Raw genomic sequence first — 22,393 nt, 5'->3', positions numbered from 1 at the left:
TTTCCTTCCTTCCTTCTCTGTTGCCCTCTTCCTCATCCCATAAATTTTAATGTGTTTGGGTTTTCATCCAGCTATGCATTTGCTATTTAGTCTGCTAATGTTCATGTCTTCACCTATATAGTTAACCTGTCCTCGCTTCAATCACAGCGTGTGTGAAAGGATAAAACAAACACAACACTGTTCTGTCAGTTCTTGACTGAAGCAGCTGCTGCTTTTGAAATTTTCCTCTACCCTCCTGGGAAGGTTGAGGCAGTGTTTAAGAGGTGATCCCCTTTGTGATTTTGTTTCCACGTTTGCTATCTTATACCTGGATCTCAACATCTCCCTTCCATTCTTCCTTTAAAACTGCTTTGGAACCTGCTGGTGCTGCTTACCAGAAGCACCCAGCTGTAGGCTAATAGTGTTATCCATGGATTTGACAGTGGGAAATCAACTGATAGCCTGTAAGGCTTTCCAATATCAGCAAGATGACTTTGGAGATCAATATAAAGAACTTGAAAAAAACCTTTGAGAAAGTTTACCAATATGTAGTGATTGTCTGAATGTTAAGAGTGGGCAAACAGGAGTGTTAGAGAAAGTCATAGTATGAGAAAAGACCTTCAGCAGCATTTTATACAAATGAAGAGAGACATTATTAAAAAGAAAGCAATGGGTCTTGGTTGCCAGAGTGGCATGGAAAGCCTGCCTTGAACCTCCTTGTGGAAAGCAGAGGGTTAAGACTGTTGTTGTGCTTAATATTTCAAATCATGAAGTCATTAATGCACTTCATCCCAAGCTCTGTATTGGTATCTTTAACAGATGCCTAGTTTTATTTAATATATTTAGGAGGAAGAACAGGTATACCGAAGAAAGAAGAGGTCTGCCCCAGAACTCATTCATTCCTGTTGCAGAGAAAAGAAATTATTTCCTTTCAGGAGACTTGATCTATGCAGTAAAGCGGTCAAGCATTTATTTTGTCACTTGGATTAAGTTTCTATAACAGGGCTATGCTCATAAGGATGTAAGTTCCTGGCATTTTTCCAGTTATCAATATTAAAATATTAGTGATCAAGCATTTACTGAACGCCATTCCTCAAATGCAGGGTCTCCACAGCATCTTGTTGCATTCATGGAATTCATTTGTTTGCATTATCTGGCTAACTGATTCTTTTGTATTGCCAAGGTGATGAACAGATTTGACGTTTAGCTGATTACTTCACCAAAATTAAACAGAAAACAGGGCAGCCATCCAAAGTTCCTTTCAGTGTGAAAGCTAATTATAAAAATGCTTTGAGCAGCAATTTCTTTTTCGATGTTAAAGTGCTTTTATTAGATTGTTCCCCTGTCATTTTAAAATTTATTGGTAGACACTTATAAATGGGGTTGCCTGCTGAAGTAGAATTATTTTATTTTCTATATTAAAGATGGAAGACGAAAGTGTACAGAGCAAATTTTAGGCTGAATTTGTTAGTATTTTACATGATTCTGAATAGAAAGGAAACTCACTAGTGCTGGCTTTCATGGATCCAAAATATGTATTGTACCTTTATGCTGAATAAAACCATATATCCACTTCTATTTACAATTCAACAACTCCCAATTTCCAAAAACAATTACTTAGCAAATACAAAAATCAAAGATGTAATTTAAAAGTTAAGTACAGCCCTGTATTGTTAGAAGCTTGTATTTTATAGTGTAGATATAAACAATCAGTGGTGATGGAAAAATCTAACAAGGTGCTTGTACCTGTCATTCATAAGCCATTACTTGTTCTGAAATAGCATAAAACTACTCTAAAGTCATTTTGTCAAGGTCATTGAATAAGAGTTGGCCAGGCGAATTTTAACCAGTAAATTTAGAGCTGAAGAGTGCTGTATCCTGTTACCAGATCTTAGAAGAAGTTTCTTGTGAAGTATTTTTTTAATGCCTTGGAATATATTTAACTTTTTATACTGACTGTTGTTATTAGCATCCTTCGGACCCCAGACAAGGTGTGATCTGGGGAGGTTTCAAGGTGACAAAGTTGGGGGTTTTTGCATATGATATTGTCTAGCACACTTTGGCTACTAAATCATCTTGTGAGGACATATATTAATTCTTGACACTGAGATCTATTAATATACCTTGAAGCCAAGTGAATTATGTGAATCCGCTGTTTCAAGCTGTAGAATTCTGCCATAACTAGGAGGAAATATTTTGCTGTAGGTAGATTCATGTTGAAAGCTTGTCAAGAAAAAGTTTAATGTTGAAAATTTATTCTTCCTCTTCTTGCCAGTACTTGAGCTTCTATACTAAATCCCATTTGTAATCCGAGGAAAAATAGAGATATAATTTCTTTTGTATTTATCTATGTTATTAGAGTTCCAATGATATAGTCTACTGCCTATTAAAAAGTGCATCCCAATGAATGATCTTCCAGAGGGTAATTTTTGCTCCCATCAATCTGAGAGCTTTTCTTGTAAAATACAGTAACTGTCAGTGCTTATCAAATAATTTAATTCATGCCCATTGCAGGATAAGTAATTAAGATAACTCAACCTTCTGTATTAATAAATAACAAAAATGTGATTAAGAGATTTGCTAAATACCCTTGGTGGAGATAATGGATAGGACTTAATGTGCATGCTCTGAGGAAATTTTGAATAGACAAAGAATGCAGTCTGAACAACAGACCTAAGAAAGAGTCTTGGTGAATGCACAACATAAACGTGGGTTTGTTTGTGTTTGACTGTTAAAGTTTATTTCAGTGCTAAGCCTTTATAACTCCTCTTTGTATCTATAAAGTGTCCAAGCAACATATAAGGCAATTGACACCACGCTTTTTCAGAACTTCAAATAAATAAATAAATAAATAAATAAGGGCAGTTTTTAAAACATTTGCTCTATGAAGTTTGTAAAAGCTCTGATCATTTGTAAACTATCCCTATAGTTACATTAGTTTTATTCATATAAAGATTATAATTAGTGAATTTATGTGAATTTGACATAAACATGTCCATAATTAATTACATAATTCTTCATGCTCTGTCCCCTCTAAGCACATCTACCTACCTACTTGACAACTTGATGAATTATTCAGGGTATGTTAAACAGCAGAAGAAACATAGTCCTGTTAATTTGGAAGTTCACAGATTATATCCTTGTCTACAGAGAACCTTCCTTTGCTGGGTTTGGTTGTTAACAGCTGATATGTTTCTGCAGTTTAAGCCATCCCATTGGCTATGCACAGTTGCAGTCTTTCATTGTGTCAATGGGTCTCCTGTAATCCAGAGCAAGGTGTGCATATATGATGTATCTGCCTAAACTGTGGAAGGAATGAGTTCAGAACACTTCAGGCACTCTAAAAGCATAAACCTATGTACATTTTACTCATATCTCTGTTTCCCTTCCAAGTAAGCAAGGGGTATACGGACCTAGCTTTAATGTGAGAGCTGTGCAAGCTCATCAGGTGTGGTTTGGCCAGGGCCGCTCCTTAATAGTATTTTTTGACCCTGCATTGGCTTTGTGGCAAGTTCAGAAAAAAGTGGCAAAAAAATATGTCTGCGAAGAACTTACTGCACGCTCAGGCTCAAGTTTTCCAATGTAACACATTCAGACAAGAGCTTAAATGAGACTGTGGCATAGTAGCAGTTAGCAGTTGCTTATCAGAGCTTATTTTTGGATTAATGTTTAACTAGAGATGTCTGTCAGAAAAGACTTGTGTGTTTGACCAAAATGAATTCAGCAGAAACATTAAGGGAGAAGAAAATGCAAGACTTTGCTAGTCAACAAACTTTCAGGCTGAACTCATTTGTATTTGCTAAATTGAAACTTCTTATGTCATAAATGCCACCAAGTTTAAGTAATTTTTAAAAATAAACTGAGTACTTTAGCCACAGCCAAGAAAAGGGAACTGTAAACCCATCTTTGGTTGCAAAAGTATTTCCTGGAGTATTTCCAACCTATACCTATTGTTTTTCCATAGGTTGATGGGATACTGTGCCTGGCTGACATTCTTACTGATAACAGCCATTCTGAAGCAACTCATGCAGAAGCAGCAGCAGTAATTGCACAGATCACATCTCCGCATCTCACATTCACTCAGCATCTCAGCAGCTTTCTGGAAAATATGGAAGAAATTGTAACAGCACTTGTCAGTAAGTTCTTTATAGGACTTCAGAGTCTTTCCAGTTAAAATAACACGTTGGGGTAGGACTCTTTCATTAGAAATATTCCCTAAATAATGTTTGCCATTTTTTCCTTACTAGATAAAGGAACTCAGTAATTTTTAATTCTGAATCAGAGCATTCGGTAATTACATAGTATTTTTTACTCCAGTCCATATTTGAATAGAATTTTTGCATATTTGTCAAAATAACATCTGTGTGAAATTCCACCATAACAGCCACAGGAGACTCGGCAAAGTACCCTCTTGTCCCATGTTTGTCTGTAAAAGAGCAGTTTTTAATAGTTGATAACCTTTATGCCTGTTGTATTTTCTAAACTTGCTAGAACTCAGGCTCACCACTGCATCTACATTAGTATGATACTTCAAAGGAAAAGTACAGTATAGTATAATTATGGACACTGTTACAAGAAAATAAAAGGTCCATCTTTCTTGTCTAGGCCTCTGATCCATGGTAAAATGAGGCAAAGGTAACAGCAAGCTTTTCCTTAACCTGGGTCAGTGAGGACACTTCAGAAAAATAAAATGATATTTCTCATTACTTTCTACAGAGAGGAATCTTTTACTTCTGGCACTGTGTTCCATCCCTCGCAAACACCAGAAGCTTTCAGTCAAGCGTTTTCTTCCTCTCTATGATCTGGAAATTCAGTTTCCCAGAGTCTCATGTCAGAAAGTACAGTTTGGGTCATCTAATTTGATTTCTCATATATAATAGATCAATACATTTGGATATTTCTATACTGAGCCCAATGGTTACAGTTAAACTACAGCCCTTCAATTTTCATGCATTTTTTGTTTTTTTCTTTTTTTAAAATAGAACAAGAAAAGAGTATAGTAGTGCCAGTGCTTGAGAATTCTGCAGTGGCTGGGAGTTATCTGAGATGTATTTAGGCATTCTTCAATACGCCCAAACAGAACTAGTGCTGCAGAAATCAAGGAAACAATTTATTCCTGATGATTAGACTGTCCAGCAACAAACACTGAAGGTTCTGCCCTGAACCTGCCCTGAATTGAGTGGGTGGAATTAACCTCTGCTGAGCTTGGTTCTGCTGTAGCTAGACTGCTAGAGGCATCTGACATGACTTATTTAAGATGATTTTCCAGGTTGTTACAGTGTACCACAGTCAAGGGAGGATCTGAACAGCCTATCCAGAAGATAGTAGCAAGTGGAGCATTTCCCTGATTGTCACTGTTTAAGTTCCACAGGAATTTTAGTAGTATATACTCTGCCCAAGAAATGTGAGCATTAAAAATAGAACATGTATAACTTTGGAAGAGCCGTTTCAGTAATCACACACTAGTTTCCTTGTAATATTTATAACTCAGTAATTGAATTACTGTAATATGTTTAATTTTTAAACCATGCTGAAATCCAATTACCAGGTGATTCAGACCTTAGTTAAAATACATGTGTGCATGGAATTAAAAGGTAGCTGTGTCTTCAGCACTTCTTACTGAAGCTGGAAAATACACAGGATGATCTTTGACTACAGAGGAATAGGTTTAGAGATGGGCCACATGTATATGTATCTTGTTCTAAAGAATAGGATATATAGCAGAATTACTCTCTTATGGATCAGTTACTGTTAGCCTTCTGACTCCTGTATTTACTTTTATTTAGTTATATCAAGCTTTATGTTGAACAACATTGAGTGGAATATTCCCTGTAGAATGGTATACTAGGTAGACCATCTCATTAATTAGATCAATGTTAGAAACACTTGGTGTCCAGGTTAGTATTTTCCATCTTTCCCCGCTTTTGTGGTTCAGCTGAAGGTGCCTAATGTTAATATTGCTTATAAAGCACCATAACAATGTGACATATGCCCAGGTGGCCAAGAAGGCCAATAGCATCCTGGCTTGTATCAGAAATGGTGTGGCCAGCAGGACTAGAGAAGTGATCGTCCCCCTGTACTCAGCACCGGTGAGGCCGCACCTCAAATACTGTGTTCAGTTTTGGGCCCCTCACTACAAGAAAGACATTGAGGTGCTGGAGTGCATCCAAAGAAGGGCAATGAAGCTGGTGAAGGGTCTAGAGAACAAGTCCTGTGAGAAGCGGCTGAGGGAACTGGGGTTGTTTAGCCTGGAGAAAAGGAGGCTGAGGGGAGACCTTATCGCTCTCTACAACTACCTGAAAGGGGGTTGTAGTGAGGTGGGTGTCAGTCCCTTCTCCCAAGTAACAAGCAATAGAACAAGAGGAGATGGGCTCAAGTTGCGCCAGGGGAGATTTAGATTGGATATTAGGAAAAAAATATTCACTGAAAGTGTTATCAAGAACTGGAACAGGCTGCCCAGGGAAGTGGTTGAGTCACCATCCCTGGAGGTATTTAAAAGATGTGTAGATGTGGCACTTAGGGACATGGTTTAGTGGTAGACTTGGCAGTGCTAGGTTAGTGGTTGGACTCAATAATCTTAAAGGTCTTTTCAAACTTAAATGATTCTATGATTCTATGATATTATATAATTGACAAAATTAAGATGATTTTCTTTGTTTTGGTTTGGTTTTTTTATCTTGATGATTATGAACTTGATCTTAGATACTACAATTACTAATGCAAGTTGCAGATGCTTATATATTGCTTTGAAACACCGAACCATGTTTTTTGCGATGAAGGAATGACTTTTTTTCAACTTATTTTCTGCATTCCTAGAACTGTGCCAAGAAGCCTCCTCTGGTGAAGTTTTCCTGCTGGCTTCAGCAGCTCTTGCCAATATTACTTTCTTTGATACCATGGCTTGTGAAATATTGCTCCAGTTAAACGCGATGAAGATTCTTCTAGCAGCATGTTCAGACAAACACATAGTGGATACTCCATATTCCAGAGATCAGGTGAGTGGTTTCTTAGCAAGATGCTGTCTGAGCACATTTGTGTAAAAGTCAACAGGTTTCAGCTCTATATCTGTTTTGACATAGTCAAACCTAAGTTGCTTTCGTGTCTTCCGTTCTTGGTTCTTTTCATTATATGGCTCACTCTTTATCTGTTTCTGTTCCTTTTTATTACGAGCATTATGAAATAGGACAGCTGTTAATGTGATTTTGAAAACAAACAAAAGCAAAACCAAAGTTCCATATTTCTAAGATACTAGAATTTTTTTTTCATCATGAAGATGGCCAAACAGTGACACAGAGGCCCAGAGAGGCTGTGGAATCTTCATCTTTGGAGGTATTCAAAACTTGACTGGACAGAGCTTTGAGGCAAGTAAGATATAAATGGAGACTGTAGCCTAAATATACAATTGTCAGTTCAAAGATGAATTAGCTCCAAAAGCTGAATAAGGATCTGATCCTCAGCCCATTGACGTCGGTGGGCTTTGGATCAAGTCCTAACGGCGTGGTAGATGGCTTGCAAGTTTTACTGGCAAATACTGCTGATGTACTTCTGCATTTCCCTTTTTTTTCACCAGTTTTTTTAGTAAAGCAACACAGAAAATTAAAGGTCTCTGCTAATGCACAGATTAAGTCAGAGGGAATACTTTTGTTCCTCTCAGGTACTGCCATGCAATGGGGTGCTGCAGAGGCACTGCTTATTTGGCATCTCAGTGATTAATTTTGCCTCAGCAGAGTAACAAGTATGAGGCTTGAGGGTTTCAGCAGTTATTACTAAGGGATGGAGGTTGCTAGTCGCCTCTGTTAACCTCCATCTGTTTATGAGACACTGTGAATATAACTAGAAGTCTGTAATTCAGGCCTCACAAGCCCATCCCCTTCCCATCTCCGAAGTAGCCAAAAGATGATTTATGGTAGACTTGGGATCTGCACTGCCACAGAAAACTAAGTGTACCCTTCAACAGGAGCCAGGCCATGGAAATCAAGGCACAAAGGACCTTAGAAACTGATTATTGGTGTTCTAGAGGGGTTATGAGGGCTGCTTTAGCTTATATTAATAGCACTCAGTAGTTTTCTAGCTCAAGAGTGTTTATGAAAAGATGGAGTTAAGCCATAATTACTATATTGCTCTTTGGGGAAAGTCAGCTGCCGTGTTTGACATGGCTGTATACTATTATTACATTTGTGCAATTCTTTATGTTCTTTTTTTATTCCTCCTGTATGCTCTCATACTTTTGTCTTCCTTATTTATTTATGCCCTCATCTTAATTCTGCTGTCAGCTGTGAGTTTGCAGTTTGCTCTGTGGGCAGCATAGCAAGCTCCTTCTTTGTATAAGGAAGGCAGAGATTTAAAGAAATATGTATGACTTTATTAGGTAAGAGACTAGTTCTAGGCCTTTTGCAACTTGCAGGACATCTCATTAGCTAGAGGAACAGAGAACTGAGTGGCTTCCTTCCAAGACTTGAGGAGATTTCATCCCCAATAACCCCCTGCATTCCTTCTTGGAATGAAAAACTAGATCAGAAAGGTGTGACGTTTTCTGTGGTGTGCTGCAGTAAGTTTCTGAGCTGACTCCTTGTTATTTCTGCAGCAATGGGGACTATAAAATCCTACCTTGTGTTCTTCCATTACTGAGCACCTGGTATTCAAGTGGAATCTGTGAATGCTGCTCCTCTTCTCTTTAAGAGCTGTCAGTGTCACTAGTCAAGTGGGTTTGGTAATGCAACAGCCTTAGGTTTTCCTTAGAATTCCTGAACAAGTGTGTGTTTGAGTAGATTGCTCACCTTTCAAAAGGGTAGTTGTTTCAGTATTATTCTGGGGGGCGTGTGTTTGGTGTGTCTGCCAGTTATGACAGTTTTATGGAGTATTTTGCTTTTTAATTTGCTCTGTGCCTAGTTGTTGCAATGAGGAAAACACACTCAGCCAGAGAGAAAAGCAACACTACAATACTGTATTTTATAAGGGTGTCCTAAATTGCCATTTTGGCTTTTGATATATATACTTTAATTCCCTTTAGGTACATAGCATAGTTACTAACTTTTCCCATTATATATATTATTATGTCCCAGCTAGTAGACATTTGCCTAAGGACATGTAGATTAAAGTTGAGTAAGTTTGGAAATTTTTTGATTCAAGGATTTATTTTGGAATATGCAACCACTGTGGAAATATGTTTTTATGGACTAATGTCCATTCTGAATGATCAAGTCATCCTGGCTAATAAAATAGATGAATTAGAATTAAGCTATACTAAATGTTGAAACAATTAACCAAAGTAAGAATAAGATTCATAGCAAATACAACAAAATATGGTCTAATTATCATAAGACATTATAAAAGAGCCCCTCAAACTTAAATGCCCTGTTTCTCATACAGAGCTTTAGTTTAAGTAACACAATTATCCTATAGAAAACTACCCAGTATTTCTAAATACATTACTACTTCAGCATTACTGCTGATTTAAGAAAATTGTAATTTGCCAAAACAGACTGAAGCTTGCTCACTGTAAGCCAAAAATGGGAGAAAGGTGGCTGAAATGCCAGAAAAGAAAAGAAAAGTGAGTTTTGTTTTCATTTGTGCTGTTTTACCTTGTCTTAAAGTCACAGCATGTCCTTCTATACAGCCTTTCTAAGGACAGCTAGCACTGATTAGTTATCACCCTTCATCATGGTATAAATAAATAACATTCTGCCCAGGAGTTGGATGTCAGATGCATTGTGTGTTGCCTCCTGAAAGTATTTTCCTCTAAAAGTGTTCTTTCTTTTGACTTCTGAAAAGCTTTTTTGTGGAAGTGATAACAGACATTTCCTGCCTTCACTATATGAAAACCCACCTCCTTCCTCTTTCATTTTCCAGGCAGTGTTAGATTAGGTCAGGTAAGAAATCTAGAACTGAGTGCTGAACTTAATGATAAACAAGATAATCATTATCCATTTTATAGAAGCATGTATTTCTACTGTAACCAGCAGTATTACATTGAGATTGCTTAGTTTTATAACAAAATACTTTGTATAAGATTTGTCAGATAAAGCTGTAATTTCCAGATACCTTAGCCTCTAGTTATAGGTCAAAATGGATATGAATGTGCCATGTTCTTTTTCTTGCTGCAGATACTTACTTTCTGGATAGCAGGTTTTTTACTTCAAAGGAGCATGAAAATACCCTTTCAGAGGGTTCATGCCTAAATTCAGCAGGGTAATGTATACAGTCAGATGTCTTAATGGAGTTTAAGCACTGTCAGAAGAAGGATTTAGCCAAAACACTTATCATTCAGGGCCTTCCTGACTTTAACCATCATGTTAGACTGTACATATAAAAACATGAAATATGTATGTTTGTGCACAGCTTGTTTATGTATAATAAAATTTTTCTCTCTGCATTCCCACTTGTCTCTTCAGTGTTGCTAGTATTCTCACCTTACCCGTGAAGTTGTGGAGGTATAGTCTAACAGGTTCTGATCTTCTGTTATTCAGGCAGACAAAGAATTAATGTGCAGTGAACACATCCATTTTAAAGTGGTTATTTCTAGGTCTAAAAATCAGTGAATTATGTTTCAAAAAGGTCCGAGGTGGAGAAAGTCTTTTAAGTTGGAAGGAGAAAATGGAAATGGTTGCTGCTTTTTTTTCTGCTAGATTCTTTCCTGTTTTCATGGTGTTTGGGAGATGCTGCAGGCTCTGAAGCTGAGACCTTCTGTCTCATTTAAGATTTGAAACCCTCAATACTATTCTTCCTCTAGGTTCCACATCCTTTTCTCTGCTCCCATTTTTTTCAGGGCATTTTGTTGCCTTTTTTGCCCTTTCTTCTCTTACATGGGAGATTGTAGGGTCAAGAGGAGAGCAGAGACAGATTTTACTTCAACATAAAGAAGTTTTGATTTTTAAATGTTGCCTAACACCCAGTGAAAGACTTTGAGAGCAATGTTTTTAATGAGAAGAATATTAACAGGTCTTTTAGACTTCTTTTGAAAATCCCTGCCTGGATGAAAGGAACTTGCAGTGCTACTTCTCAAGCTGAGTTTCTTGAACACTGGGGAATTTATTACTCCTTGCCAACTGCTTTTTGTTTCTGCTTGTTTTCATGAAGACTGTGGAATTCCTGACTGCATTTTTTTAAACTGCTGCCCAATTTTTCCCATATGTATGGAAGCTGGTATGGGCTAATAAGAACAGGGAGCTTGAAGTAGAGTTGGAGCAGTGCAGCCCATGTGAGGTGTGTGTCTTCCTTACATCTGACAAGAAGTATTAGACAAAATCATTGCTGGTCAGGGGGAAGGCAGTTGATGAAGAGTCCTCATTTATGCTTTTTAAAGCTCTCTTCTTGGAGCAAAAGAAGTATGGAAGGAGGAGCTCCCTCTCCCAGTTGGATCAGAAGAGGAATACCGCTTCCACTGCTGGGCCATCAGCTGGTCTGTCCCAGAGAAGAAATGCATGTGGTACCCTGGGACTCAATCACCTATGGCATGTTACACAAGCAGCCAGTGACAGGGTTAGGAGGAAATTTTGGTGGTCTGCCTGTCAGGTCTGACTTCAGTAAGCCTAAGCTTCCTGTCTAGTTCTTGAAAATTATTTTCAAGATCAGCTGCAAAGTAACATTTAACAGTCCCAAGTGGTTCAACTGCATGCTCACACATCCTTTCTGCAGTTCAATACACTTTTGTACATTTACACACTGTGGGTAAAAATGCAACACAAAGTCTTTACTTAAGGACAACGAGGTCATAAAAGGGTATCTGCACAGTTTACTTGCACAGGTCTCTGTTCATATCCAGCTCTGACGTTAGTATAGTGGTGACTAGATGTGCAGTTAGGATTACCCTCCCTCTCAGTGTTCTGGTTGTGAACTGTGGTTGGTAAACTATATGCTAAAATTGTGTGATCCTTTCCAGTATTGACTAGATCACACTGAGAAAACGTGTCTTCAACTAATATAGCTAGAAAGAGAGGTGATAAATTACATAATTAAGTTATTTAATAAACCTTAAGAAATTAAACAAGAAACAAGACTGTCAGTAACAGATGCAAAAATGATAATTAGGCCAAAAGTCACATGACTGTATCTGAACTTTAACCATGCCATTATATCATTGATATCCTAATTAGTTTTCTGTGTAAGACTGTAATCACTTCCCTAATGTCCTTTCTTTCTTTTTAACTGGTTATCACTGTCTTTGCATATACATTCGACCAATATAAAAATACAAGTAATAGTATTGACTGGCATTATGGGGTCAATGTTAGGGGTTGTTACATTTCAGGGGTCCAATACTGACTCTCTCTCTTAAACACTAAATTTTTTGGAGACAAAATGCCTGTTTAGTTACAGTTCTGCCTTTCACATTTAGATTTGATGCAGGATAAGACAATGTGCTCCAACTTGCAAAGCAATAGGTTCAGTTGGAAGAGTAAAACCTCAGCTCAGTTGAAGAACTCTGCTATTCTTTGCTAGCTTAGTGTGGTGAGGTTTTTATTCCTGGGATCGATTCCTAATATTGCTGCTGCTGCTCTGATTTTGAAGAAGCAATTTAACTTCTCTGCATTTTTGTTTAATCATCTGTAAAGTTGGGCAGACATTGCACTTACTCAGTGTAAAGTCTCTCTAGAGGAAACATGCTATGTCAGCACAATTCATTGCAGTTTTTATTTTCTGCCCTTGCCTGCCAGGTTCACAGTACAATCAGGCTGGTGCTGGGCTCTTTACTGCAGAAACTATAAACAAGAGACTTTGCTGCAGGCTGTACCAGTCATAAAGCTGTAAGTCAGACATGGTTGTGTATGCATTTTGCTGCATTTGTTGTCTTTTTGTCTTCAGTCCTTCAGGAAATGAGATAGCAGATTTCGAACAGCCTCTGAATTTTGCCACTGATCTTTTTTTCCAAAACAGAATCACTGCCTAGGTGAAGGTTGTTATTTCAGTCTTGGTTCTGAGCAGGTGAGCTCATAAACTGTTTCTGCAGATTACAGTTTCTTGTTTCTTTTTCCTCCTCAAGTAGAAAACTGTTACCTTCTAGGAAGGCACCAGAAATTACTTCCTGACCACTCTGCTTGAGTTAGCGGCAGTTGGACTAGTTCTCTGCACTTTTTGCCTCCTCTAAAATGGGAGTAATTAACTTTCTTCCCACATACTCAAACCCTAATTCCAATTGGACTAGCTAGACAAGCAAAGGTGTTTCCTACAACTGTGTGTTGGCTTAGGCCAAACTGTGCTCTGCTCTAGGGAGACCAGATGTCTTAGGTGTCTTCGGTTGATTGAGTCAGTATCAAAATCTAAGCAGCTTTCTAATACCATGAAAGAAGTCTGAGGGGTGATTATTTTTTTTCCCCTGGATTTTCATCTGAAAGACAGAAAACTGTGGCCTGAGAAGGGAGGTAGGAGACACACTTTAGCTCCATCGCTATGTTAGAGTCATGTGACCTGGTTTATGGGACATGCCCATTCACCATGTGACCCATGCAGGATGCATTTCCTATGTGCTTTTTAAAACAAAAAATGTGAGAAACTGGTTATTCTGCCTATTCCTTAGCTAGATTAGTCAGCAATATGAAGTAAAGTAAATAAAAATGTAGTAAAGACATCTTTCATTCCAAAGAGTAAGATTCCTTTAGTTTTAGTCTGTGTTTCTCTGCCTCGGCTTTCCAAGATTATAGTTCCCTGACACAGTCTCAGAGTAGACCTACACTTCGCAAGCAGCTCCTGTCTCTTAACCGCTATTATTATTTTATGGGGGATGTTTGCCTCTTTCAGTCAGGTGACAGAAAGACCTATTGATCTGCTTATCTAGCTATATTTATTTCTCTGTTTTCAGGAAGAAAACTGAATTCCCAACCATAAAAATGGCTATCAGAAGCAATGGGAATTAAGTTTTCTATTTTAAGCAACAAAATGTCCCAGAGAAAATTTCTAGACATTTCTTAGCAAAGTTATTTCTCCCAATAAATAGTATCCCGAAAGGTTTTTCTACCCAGACTTCATGTAATGCCTGTTCTTGACCCCTGCTGTATGTACTCTTTTGCTGTCTCCCTGTGGACTGATCTTGAATCGTGAGGTTCAGATGTTTTCAATTCACTTTCAGAAACAAAGACTCCATCTTGCTTCTGATTAGCTGTCAAATGCCCCTTTGTTTCTGAAGATGGGTATGTGGAACTTTGCAGACACTCTCTGATTTATCCTTATGTCATTTATTTGACCGAATTACAAAATACTTGTAATATGTAGAAGAATTAATTTTACTTAGCGATGAATCAGCCTTAAGGGGGTAATTAAGTAAGAGAATTAGCAATTCTATATTGATCTACTTTTCCACTCAATTAAATAACTTGCTAATTCTCATTGTGAGCTTGTGACTTTCTATTTATGTTGGGACTGTCAATAAAAGCTTACTGAACCGTGTGCCTTTATTATCAATAAAAGTATATTAGCATCACATCTTCCAGCTCTGTAGACACCTCCCCCTCCCCAAGTGAGGTAAGTGACCCTCAAATGTGGAAGATACTGCCCCTTTAACAGGCTAAAACGTGTGCTTTCATCTTCCAAATCCTGTTGCATTTTTCTTCCTGAGTAGCTGGTTTCACAATAATGAGAAACACTTTCAGATCATCTTAAATCTCCTGTTAAGGGAAGGTTATCAAAGAAGCCTTCTGCTTCATATGCGCTCTATAGGTTTATATCTCTTTGTTAACTAAAGCATTTGAGATTTACACTCTCAGTGTATGTATCTTAGTTTTATAACAAGGTATTTGCATCTAGTTTTCACTTTTGCAACAAACGTTCAGTACCTTTGTGCACTGGTTAATGAGCATTGTTCACCATTAGTTGCTTAGAAGGAAAAAGGTTATTACAGTGTTAGTGATTACATTTTTTTAGCAACAGAATTTCCAAGCTGACTGTTCTTCAAGAGGTTTTGAACAAAACTATTTTAAAGGTTCATAATTAACCATGGTTTCTCAAATTTAAATCACTCTTGACAACTGAAATTCCTATGGTTCAGTGCAAAGCAGACTCCAGAACTGAAAAGGAAAGTTCGTCATTCATAAATTCAGTATGTGTGTGAAAGGCTGGGTAAGTGGAAGGAAACTATGTGGTACTAAAACCACCTTTCAAATTATAAAAATGGATTTTGTTTACTACAGTAACCAACAAGATTAACACTGCCAATTTTATAATAATGGATGATATTGTCACTACAGTGAGGTATCTGTGTTTACTCTCTGTTTACTTATTTTGCCTAGAGAAATAGACATTTTTAGTTAGGTTTTAGATTAATTTCCAGGGCAACTGCGAGACTAGCAACATGATGCTGTACTGACATTTGGAATGTATGAAATCTCTGTATTATTTTTAAGTTTATTTATTAAATAGGGAAATTTTCCATGGACTTAAAGGGGAGCCCCCTCCCCTGCAAATGCCCCTGCATACTTAGTTCACCAACAAATTATTTAAAGGTGAACTTTCATAGCTTCTTGATTTTGGGTATGGTTTTTTAAGCTCTGAAAGTTAACTACTTAGCCTCTTAGTCTTGTGAAAAATCTTACTAGTTCCAGTGAAGCTATCTGCATGTTAACATCTTGATCCATTGGTGCCTCTTCAAAAGGTGCTAAAACATGAGCTGGCCTGAGAATTCTCTTCCTGGCATTTTGTGTTTTACTGTCTCACTGTGATGTGGTTTAGGTGCATAGTGCATAGCACATATTAACAGGTAGGTGGTGAATGCAGGGATAAACCCGAAAGGCCTGTTCCTCTGGTTGTTTTTAGTAGTGTAAATCATGTGACACTGACTTGAATAATTCAGCTTTCATCTGATGGCAAACAAATGTATTAGTTTATTATCTGTTGATCAAGTCTATTTTTCTGTGGTTACTGCAGTGGTTTTTGGGCTGCCAGTTCCTGCAGAGAAAGCTGCAGCTACCAGGTTTATCGGAGTCCTGCCGTAGAGAAGCACCTGCAATTTTTGATGGATCTGGATAACAGAGACCAGAGTGTGGACTAGCCTGGGTTAGTCTATTGGAGACCTCCGTTAGAATACAGATATTGGAGATGCATGGATCAAGATCTAGCTCCAGAACAGATCTGCCTAGCAGACATACAGGTGCTGAGGCAGGGAATTATGCTGAATGGGATCAGTTCTTGCAGAACATGGTTTTTAAGGGAGTCCACTCTAATCCTGCATTAGGTTTGGCAATAGAATGTGAGATCAGATGTTTCATTAAAAAATTCCACATATGATGAAGCAACTTCTTTTTTTCTCTGGAAAATCTCTGACAGTCTTTGCTTAATAGCACATCTGCAGATCCCACATATCAAGATATCACTAGGGTACTGTAATTTGTGGGTGGCTTCAGCACAGACTTTCTGCACGGTATGATAGCACTTGCAGGTGATCAGAGCTCATATGTCCTGTCTTCAGGATATTTTCTTTTTTATACTTTGAGCTGACTACAAGTTCATTGCATGGCTTAGGAATCCAGAAAAGTTGCAAGAATCATAAATTGTCTCAGGTGCCAGTCCTTTGTAATCTTGGAGTGTAATCTTTTACAAGAAATGTCTTGAACAATTAATGAAATTGATAATAAATATTGCAGTTGAACAGTAAGGATTCCGTGTTAAATATTTTCAAGTCTTTCAATTCTTTCAAAATTATTTCAATTCTGAAAGAGGCTTTTGTATATATTTTTTTCCAGTCATTTTTATCTATTTTCCTGGTGGAAATGAGGCTTAGGCAGTCACTTTTATCTATATCTGTTTAGGTGCTCCATGTCTCACAATAACACCTGAACTGGTTTGCTGATTCAACAAGACTTCACAGTTGTTTTTGAGAGACTGCCTAATGCTTTATGAAATTTGGAGCCAGATAATGGGAAAAGAGAGGCTAAGATAAAGACTGCAGCAGGAGCCTATGTATCATTAAACAAAAAAATCTACAGTGGGAGAGATACCACTGGAAAAGTTCTGTTTATGGTTTTTGATCAACTCTAAATCCAAAAGAAATGAGACTTCATTAATACCAGTGCTCATGGAAGCGTTGCTTTTCAAAGCAAATTGAGTCTACATTTAAGTTTGTGTTTTCCTCTAGAGAGGTAATCTTTAGTATTAAACTTCCTTGAACTTTGGACTGTATTACAGAGGAAATTTTCATGTAAGCTGCTGTCATGGTTTAACCCCAGCCAGCAACTAAGCACCATGCAGCCGCTCACTCACTCCCCCCGCCACCCAGTGGGATGGGGGAGAAAATCGGGAAAAGAAGTAAAACTCTTGGGTTGAGATAAGAACGGTTTAGTAGAACAGAAAAGAAGAAATTAATAATGATAATGATATCACTAATAAAATGACAACAGGAATAATAAAAGGATTGGAATGTACAAATGATGCGCAGTGCAATTGCTCACCACCCGCCGATCGACACCCAGCTAGTCCCCGAGCCGCGATCCCCCGCCCCCACTCCCCCCAGTTCCTATACTGGGCGTGACGTCCCATGGTATGGAATACCCTGTTGGGCACTTTGGGTCAGCTGCCCTGGCTGTGTCCTGTGCCAACTTCTTGTGCCCCTCCAGCTTTCTCGCTGGCTGGGCATGAGAAGCTGAAAAATCCTTGACTTTAGACTAAACACTACTAAGCAACAACTGAAAACATCAATGTTATCAACATTCTTCGCATACTGAACTCAAAACACAGCACCGTACCAGCTACTAGGAAGACAATTAACTCTATTCCAGCTGAAACCAGGACAGCTGCACGTATACTGAATTTTAAAATAGTCAAGTATAGGGGAAATACAGCATTTAAAGTCAACTCTTCATTCAGCTTGCCCATTATGTGTTTACATTATGCTATTTCATGTTACATTCTGTACCTCATAGGAAAATGTGACTTTTGGGGGGAAAGAAAAAATCTATCCATATGGAGTGAGCTAATCTATAGTTTAACTGCCTTTGAAGTCCTACAAAGATTTTAAAAGATAATATAGGTAGAACTTGATGGTTATTGATGATAAGGGTCTTTTATAAACCCCTCTGGAGAAGGTTACATATAAACCCATTAGGCTAGTTCATAAATACATTGCAAAATATAGGGGGCCACATAATCAACGCAAAGGAAGTATAGATATAACCTCAAATAATTTTTGGTGTCAAAAGATGCACACAAAATATTTTTATGTATGAAAATACTTATTAGACAAAATAACTTGAAGCAGTGGAATAATTGGCATGTATTCAAATTGTGGCTAATTGAATTCTTCATCTGTGGCTTAGTGAGCCACATGGGGTACAGACTCTGCATAGAGGAAGCAATTTTCATTAACAGGATATAATTTAGAATGAGAAAACATATACACTCAGCCTGAAACACAGTTAATAATTAATATGGAATAAATACATAGACATATACTGAGTTACCATATTTCTACCTGTCACTCTGTAGAGTTTCAGCAACTCATTTGCATCCTAAGTAAGTATATTTATTCAGAGAGATGACACTGTAACACTACCTTCAAAAGTGGAAGACCTTTATGTCACAGCTTCAAAAATGAGTCATCCTTGTTATTAAAATGGCAAAGTGAGATCAGAATGGTGATCTGATCTCATGCCTACTTACATCTAAGGAGTTTGCTTGTTTGTGAACTGACACTGTACTGTTAAAAAGCTGATAACCAGTTCTCAAGCTGATCATTATTTTTGAGGCTGATCAGTTTTTCTCAACTAGAATAGACAAAATTAAAGAAAGAATATTATTTCTATTTTGCATTCTAATGATCTATAACATTTATTTGGTCTCTCACATATGCTGTTAATATTGAGATGTGTTTGCATGCTGAAAGCAAGTTATTTGAAGGATAAAGTAGAAAAAGAGTATCTTGCAGGATGTATGAGACAAAGTATATGATATCAATGAAGGGAATGGGTGATTGAAAGCCAACAGCTCCACATGATCCAGTGTCTGTCAACGGCTTGCTGCATCACTTTAAGCAAGCTGAGTTACAGCTAATCTTGAAAACAGTTAGTGCAATTTGGGTAAGAAATTCTGTAAATCAGGATCTCAAAATGTGCTTCTGTTGGCACAAAACCTAGTGTTGGCCTTAGCTCAGGAAAGGAATAAATGGATTTCAAAATCCAGCTCATTTTGAGACAGTGCTTTGACATGCACACAACTTATGGCTTCAATAAAACTGAAAAGTATTCCTTAAATACTCCCTTGAATCAAGGCTCAAAACTCCAAACCTGTTGCGAGGATTTCTCAAGATTTCAGCTGAACCCCGAAGCAGAAAGGTAGCAATAACTTGGCACTACTGAATGTATGCTGTGTGCTGGTTCTTAGCCTTCACTGGGAGCTCTGCCTGAGCTGGAATGTGACTACCCGATTGGTTCCTGAGGGCGGGCAGCTCCTGGCTGAATTCTTTGTAGGACTCCAAGGTTCTTTCGGTTGGTTGGTTTTTATAAATGTTCATCTTCCTCTTTCTACCAATTTGACCACTGAACAAATCTGCTGCATAGATCTCTATACGACAGACTTTTATGCATGAGTATAGGAGCATGAGAAAGAGATGTTTTACTTTTCATGTTGTCTGGATTTCAGTTTGCAGTCTTATGTAAGATAAAGACCCCCGAGAAATCACAAGAATGCTTTTTAATTGTATTGGGTTTGCCATATTTCTGCCATACTAATTTTATAAACCAAAGTGCTATTTAATATTACTGAATTGTAGGGCTATGCTTCATATTCTCTTATCTTTTTAATAACAGGTGGTAACAATATTGGCAAACATGTCTGTCTTGGACCAGTGCGCTTCAGAAATCATTCAAGGAAATGGTATGTATTTCAGCTGAATTATATTCTGGATTTGTTTGTGGAGAATGTGGGTAGATGCGAAAGTAGTGGTTACAAGGTAAAGGAGAAAGGCTTCGCTAATAATACTCCATTTTGCATCCCGTCTCTGCTTAATATTGCACATTGCTGCAGGGTGCAAAATGAGTCCTTGGGATGGTTCTATGTAACTGAAGTTGCCACTGTTTTAGAAAACTTTTCATGTATGACCCTATTGCTCATGTTTTCAGCAATTGATAGATACAAAGCAAGGTAGAACAAAGTGTTTCAAAAACCTTTATTCTAGTAATTGCATTGTATAAGGTGGCAATTCTTACAACATCATCTGATACTGAGCCATGCATACCTGCATTTTGTGTCACTTTTTTCACAGGTATTCAGAAGTATTATAAATTTTGAAGCATTATGTTTTTATTACTATACAGCAGTTGCCAGTTTTTTTCCCACACTTCTTTAAATATCATGTTATGAGAAATTAATTATGTTGAAAAAACCCTAGGTGTTACAGGCCCACCAGAAGTCTGAGAAGTTAGGTTCATAATTCTGTGGATTAGGATACAGGAGGACGTAACTGCCCTGTTAATACACCTACCAGCAAATTCATGGCCAACCAATATAGTAAGACAGCTTTTTTTTGTTGTTGTTGTTGGAGTTATTAAATTACAGCGAAGCTTCACATATATTGCTTTTTCTGTCCTAGGAATATCCCTTCCACACTTTTTAAATTAAGGTTTGGGTAATAATGGTTTGAGTTTGGATCCGTTTGAATCTCAGACATGGCTGATTGTAGGTGAGAGAAGGGGTTTCAGAAAGCATCTACATAGAACTAGGTCTGGAAATAGAATTGGCCAATTCCTGTAATAGTGGATTTAGATGTTTCTTGCATTTCAGTGGAACGTTTGAGCTCTGTGCACACAAATATGACTTGCAAGGACCAGGCACAACTAATTTGCTTGATGTGATCCATCTGTGTGCAGAGGTAGCATGCATTTGATGTCCTTGCTAAGGTGGATAGGTGTTGCAGTTTGAGACCAAATGACAATGTGGCGGTTGAAAGGATCTGGATACCGAAGCAATTTAATCACAGATATATGCAGTTTTACAAATTACCTGACTTCCCTGTCCCATGCAGAAGACAGTGCAGTGAGGGGGAGGAGCAAGGCAGGTTAGCATGGTTGTTTCTTCTATGACCTCCTTGTTGCCTGGGACAGATGGGGCAGTCACAGAGAGAGGTCGGTCAGGCCCACGTGGTGGTTCCTGCCATGAGCCTGGTCCCAGCTCCCTGTGTTTCTGGAGATTGGACAGGTGGTCCTGGAGCTCTTGGTGCAGGCACATGGGGCTTCCCTACCCAGAGTCTTTTCCAGAAACTCTTGGTAAGACCCTGACATTTCCCAGGAGATTTCCCATTTCCTAGGTGTCTGTACTTACAGGACTGGGTAGCAAATACCCTGTTGGTGATTTGTCTGTTTGACTTGTGCTGTTTCCTGATTCGCTGTTGTTACCACTCACAATCCAGATATGCCCTGGAAGCTTTTGCACTCCTTTATGATTAACAGATAGGTTATGTAGTTTGGCTATCTATTTCCTGGAGCACAACAAAACCTGTTTTGTTGTTTTGGACAGGTGTAGGATCATATTTCTTCTATTTCTACTACAGCAGAAACTTGATTGGAGTTCATGAAATTATACTAACAGCTAAGCCAACTAAGCCTAACTCATGCTAGATACTACAGTAGGTGGAGATGTATACGTGGATTGTCACGCACAATGTGATGAAGTAAAGTTTGTGAATGCACTTCATAATGGAAGTTCACACAGAACCATTTGCCCCCAGGCTTTTGAGAAGGGTTGACACTCATCTTGTGTGTAAAGGCTTTTTGTGTCTGCCTAATGTTGTAATAATCAGATGCTGGTCAGAAGCCAGATTCACAAATTGAGAAGGGTCTTTGAATCCTGGAGAAGTTAGATATATTTTCTTCTCAACTTTGACTTTTTTGTATGTTGATTGATTATTATCTAGCTGCATGATTCTGATGGTAATTCTCTTAATTATTTATGCAAATGTTCTAACAGTTAAAATCCTTTGATACTACCTGAAGTAATCTGAATGCCTAATAGCGTATGGAGTCTAATAGCACATAATTGTCCTTACATTTAAAATAATCTAGAAAATATAAATCAGTACAGTCTCATCTGTTTTTGTGCTGTTACAATAAGAATATCAACTCCTACAGGCAACAATAAGTTAATGAAACCATTTCAACATGGATGACATTGCCTCTTCTGAAGTGAAGTTAGTCGCACAGTAAACTTCAAGAGGCAGGATTTCATCATTTCCCTCATTAAAGGATTCCCCATTCTAAAATACCCCTACACAGTTTGAGATGGGAACTTTTAAAGGCTTGCTTAAAAATACACAAACCAAAACCAAGTTTTACTTTCCTTTAATTCAAAGCAAAATTTCATGTAGAGACCTGAAATATGTCACTACAGGTTTTTAGGTTTGTGATTTACCTTCAGGTTAGTTTAGAAGCAAATAAAGAATTGCATTTAATTTGACTGAAATATATTTGTGAAATCTAAAATACTAACTTGTAGAGGAGTCAAG

At 37.9% G+C, this 22,393-nt stretch overlaps 1 protein-coding gene across 13 annotated transcripts in view; it reads left to right on the top strand.

The window, feature by feature from the left end:
* The window catches only part of INSC (INSC spindle orientation adaptor protein), a 150,000-nt gene that overhangs the window by 121,357 nt on the left and 6,250 nt on the right, over positions 1–22,393 (top strand). For all 13 annotated transcript variants that reach the window (XM_030038371.2, XM_030038375.2, XM_030038377.2 and 10 more), the window contains 3 exons: positions 3,944–4,115; positions 6,796–6,974; positions 19,704–19,770. In XM_030038371.2, coding sequence (XP_029894231.1) covers positions 3,944–4,115; positions 6,796–6,974; positions 19,704–19,770 — 418 coding nt within the window. The remainder of the gene's footprint in view (positions 1–3,943; positions 4,116–6,795; positions 6,975–19,703; positions 19,771–22,393) is intronic.

Source organism: Aquila chrysaetos, chromosome 16 (assembly GCF_900496995.4).
Source record: "Aquila chrysaetos chrysaetos chromosome 16, bAquChr1.4, whole genome shotgun sequence".
In the NCBI taxonomy this organism is placed as follows: Eukaryota; Metazoa; Chordata; class Aves; order Accipitriformes; family Accipitridae; genus Aquila; species Aquila chrysaetos.
This window is presented reverse-complemented; position numbering and strand designations above follow the sequence as displayed.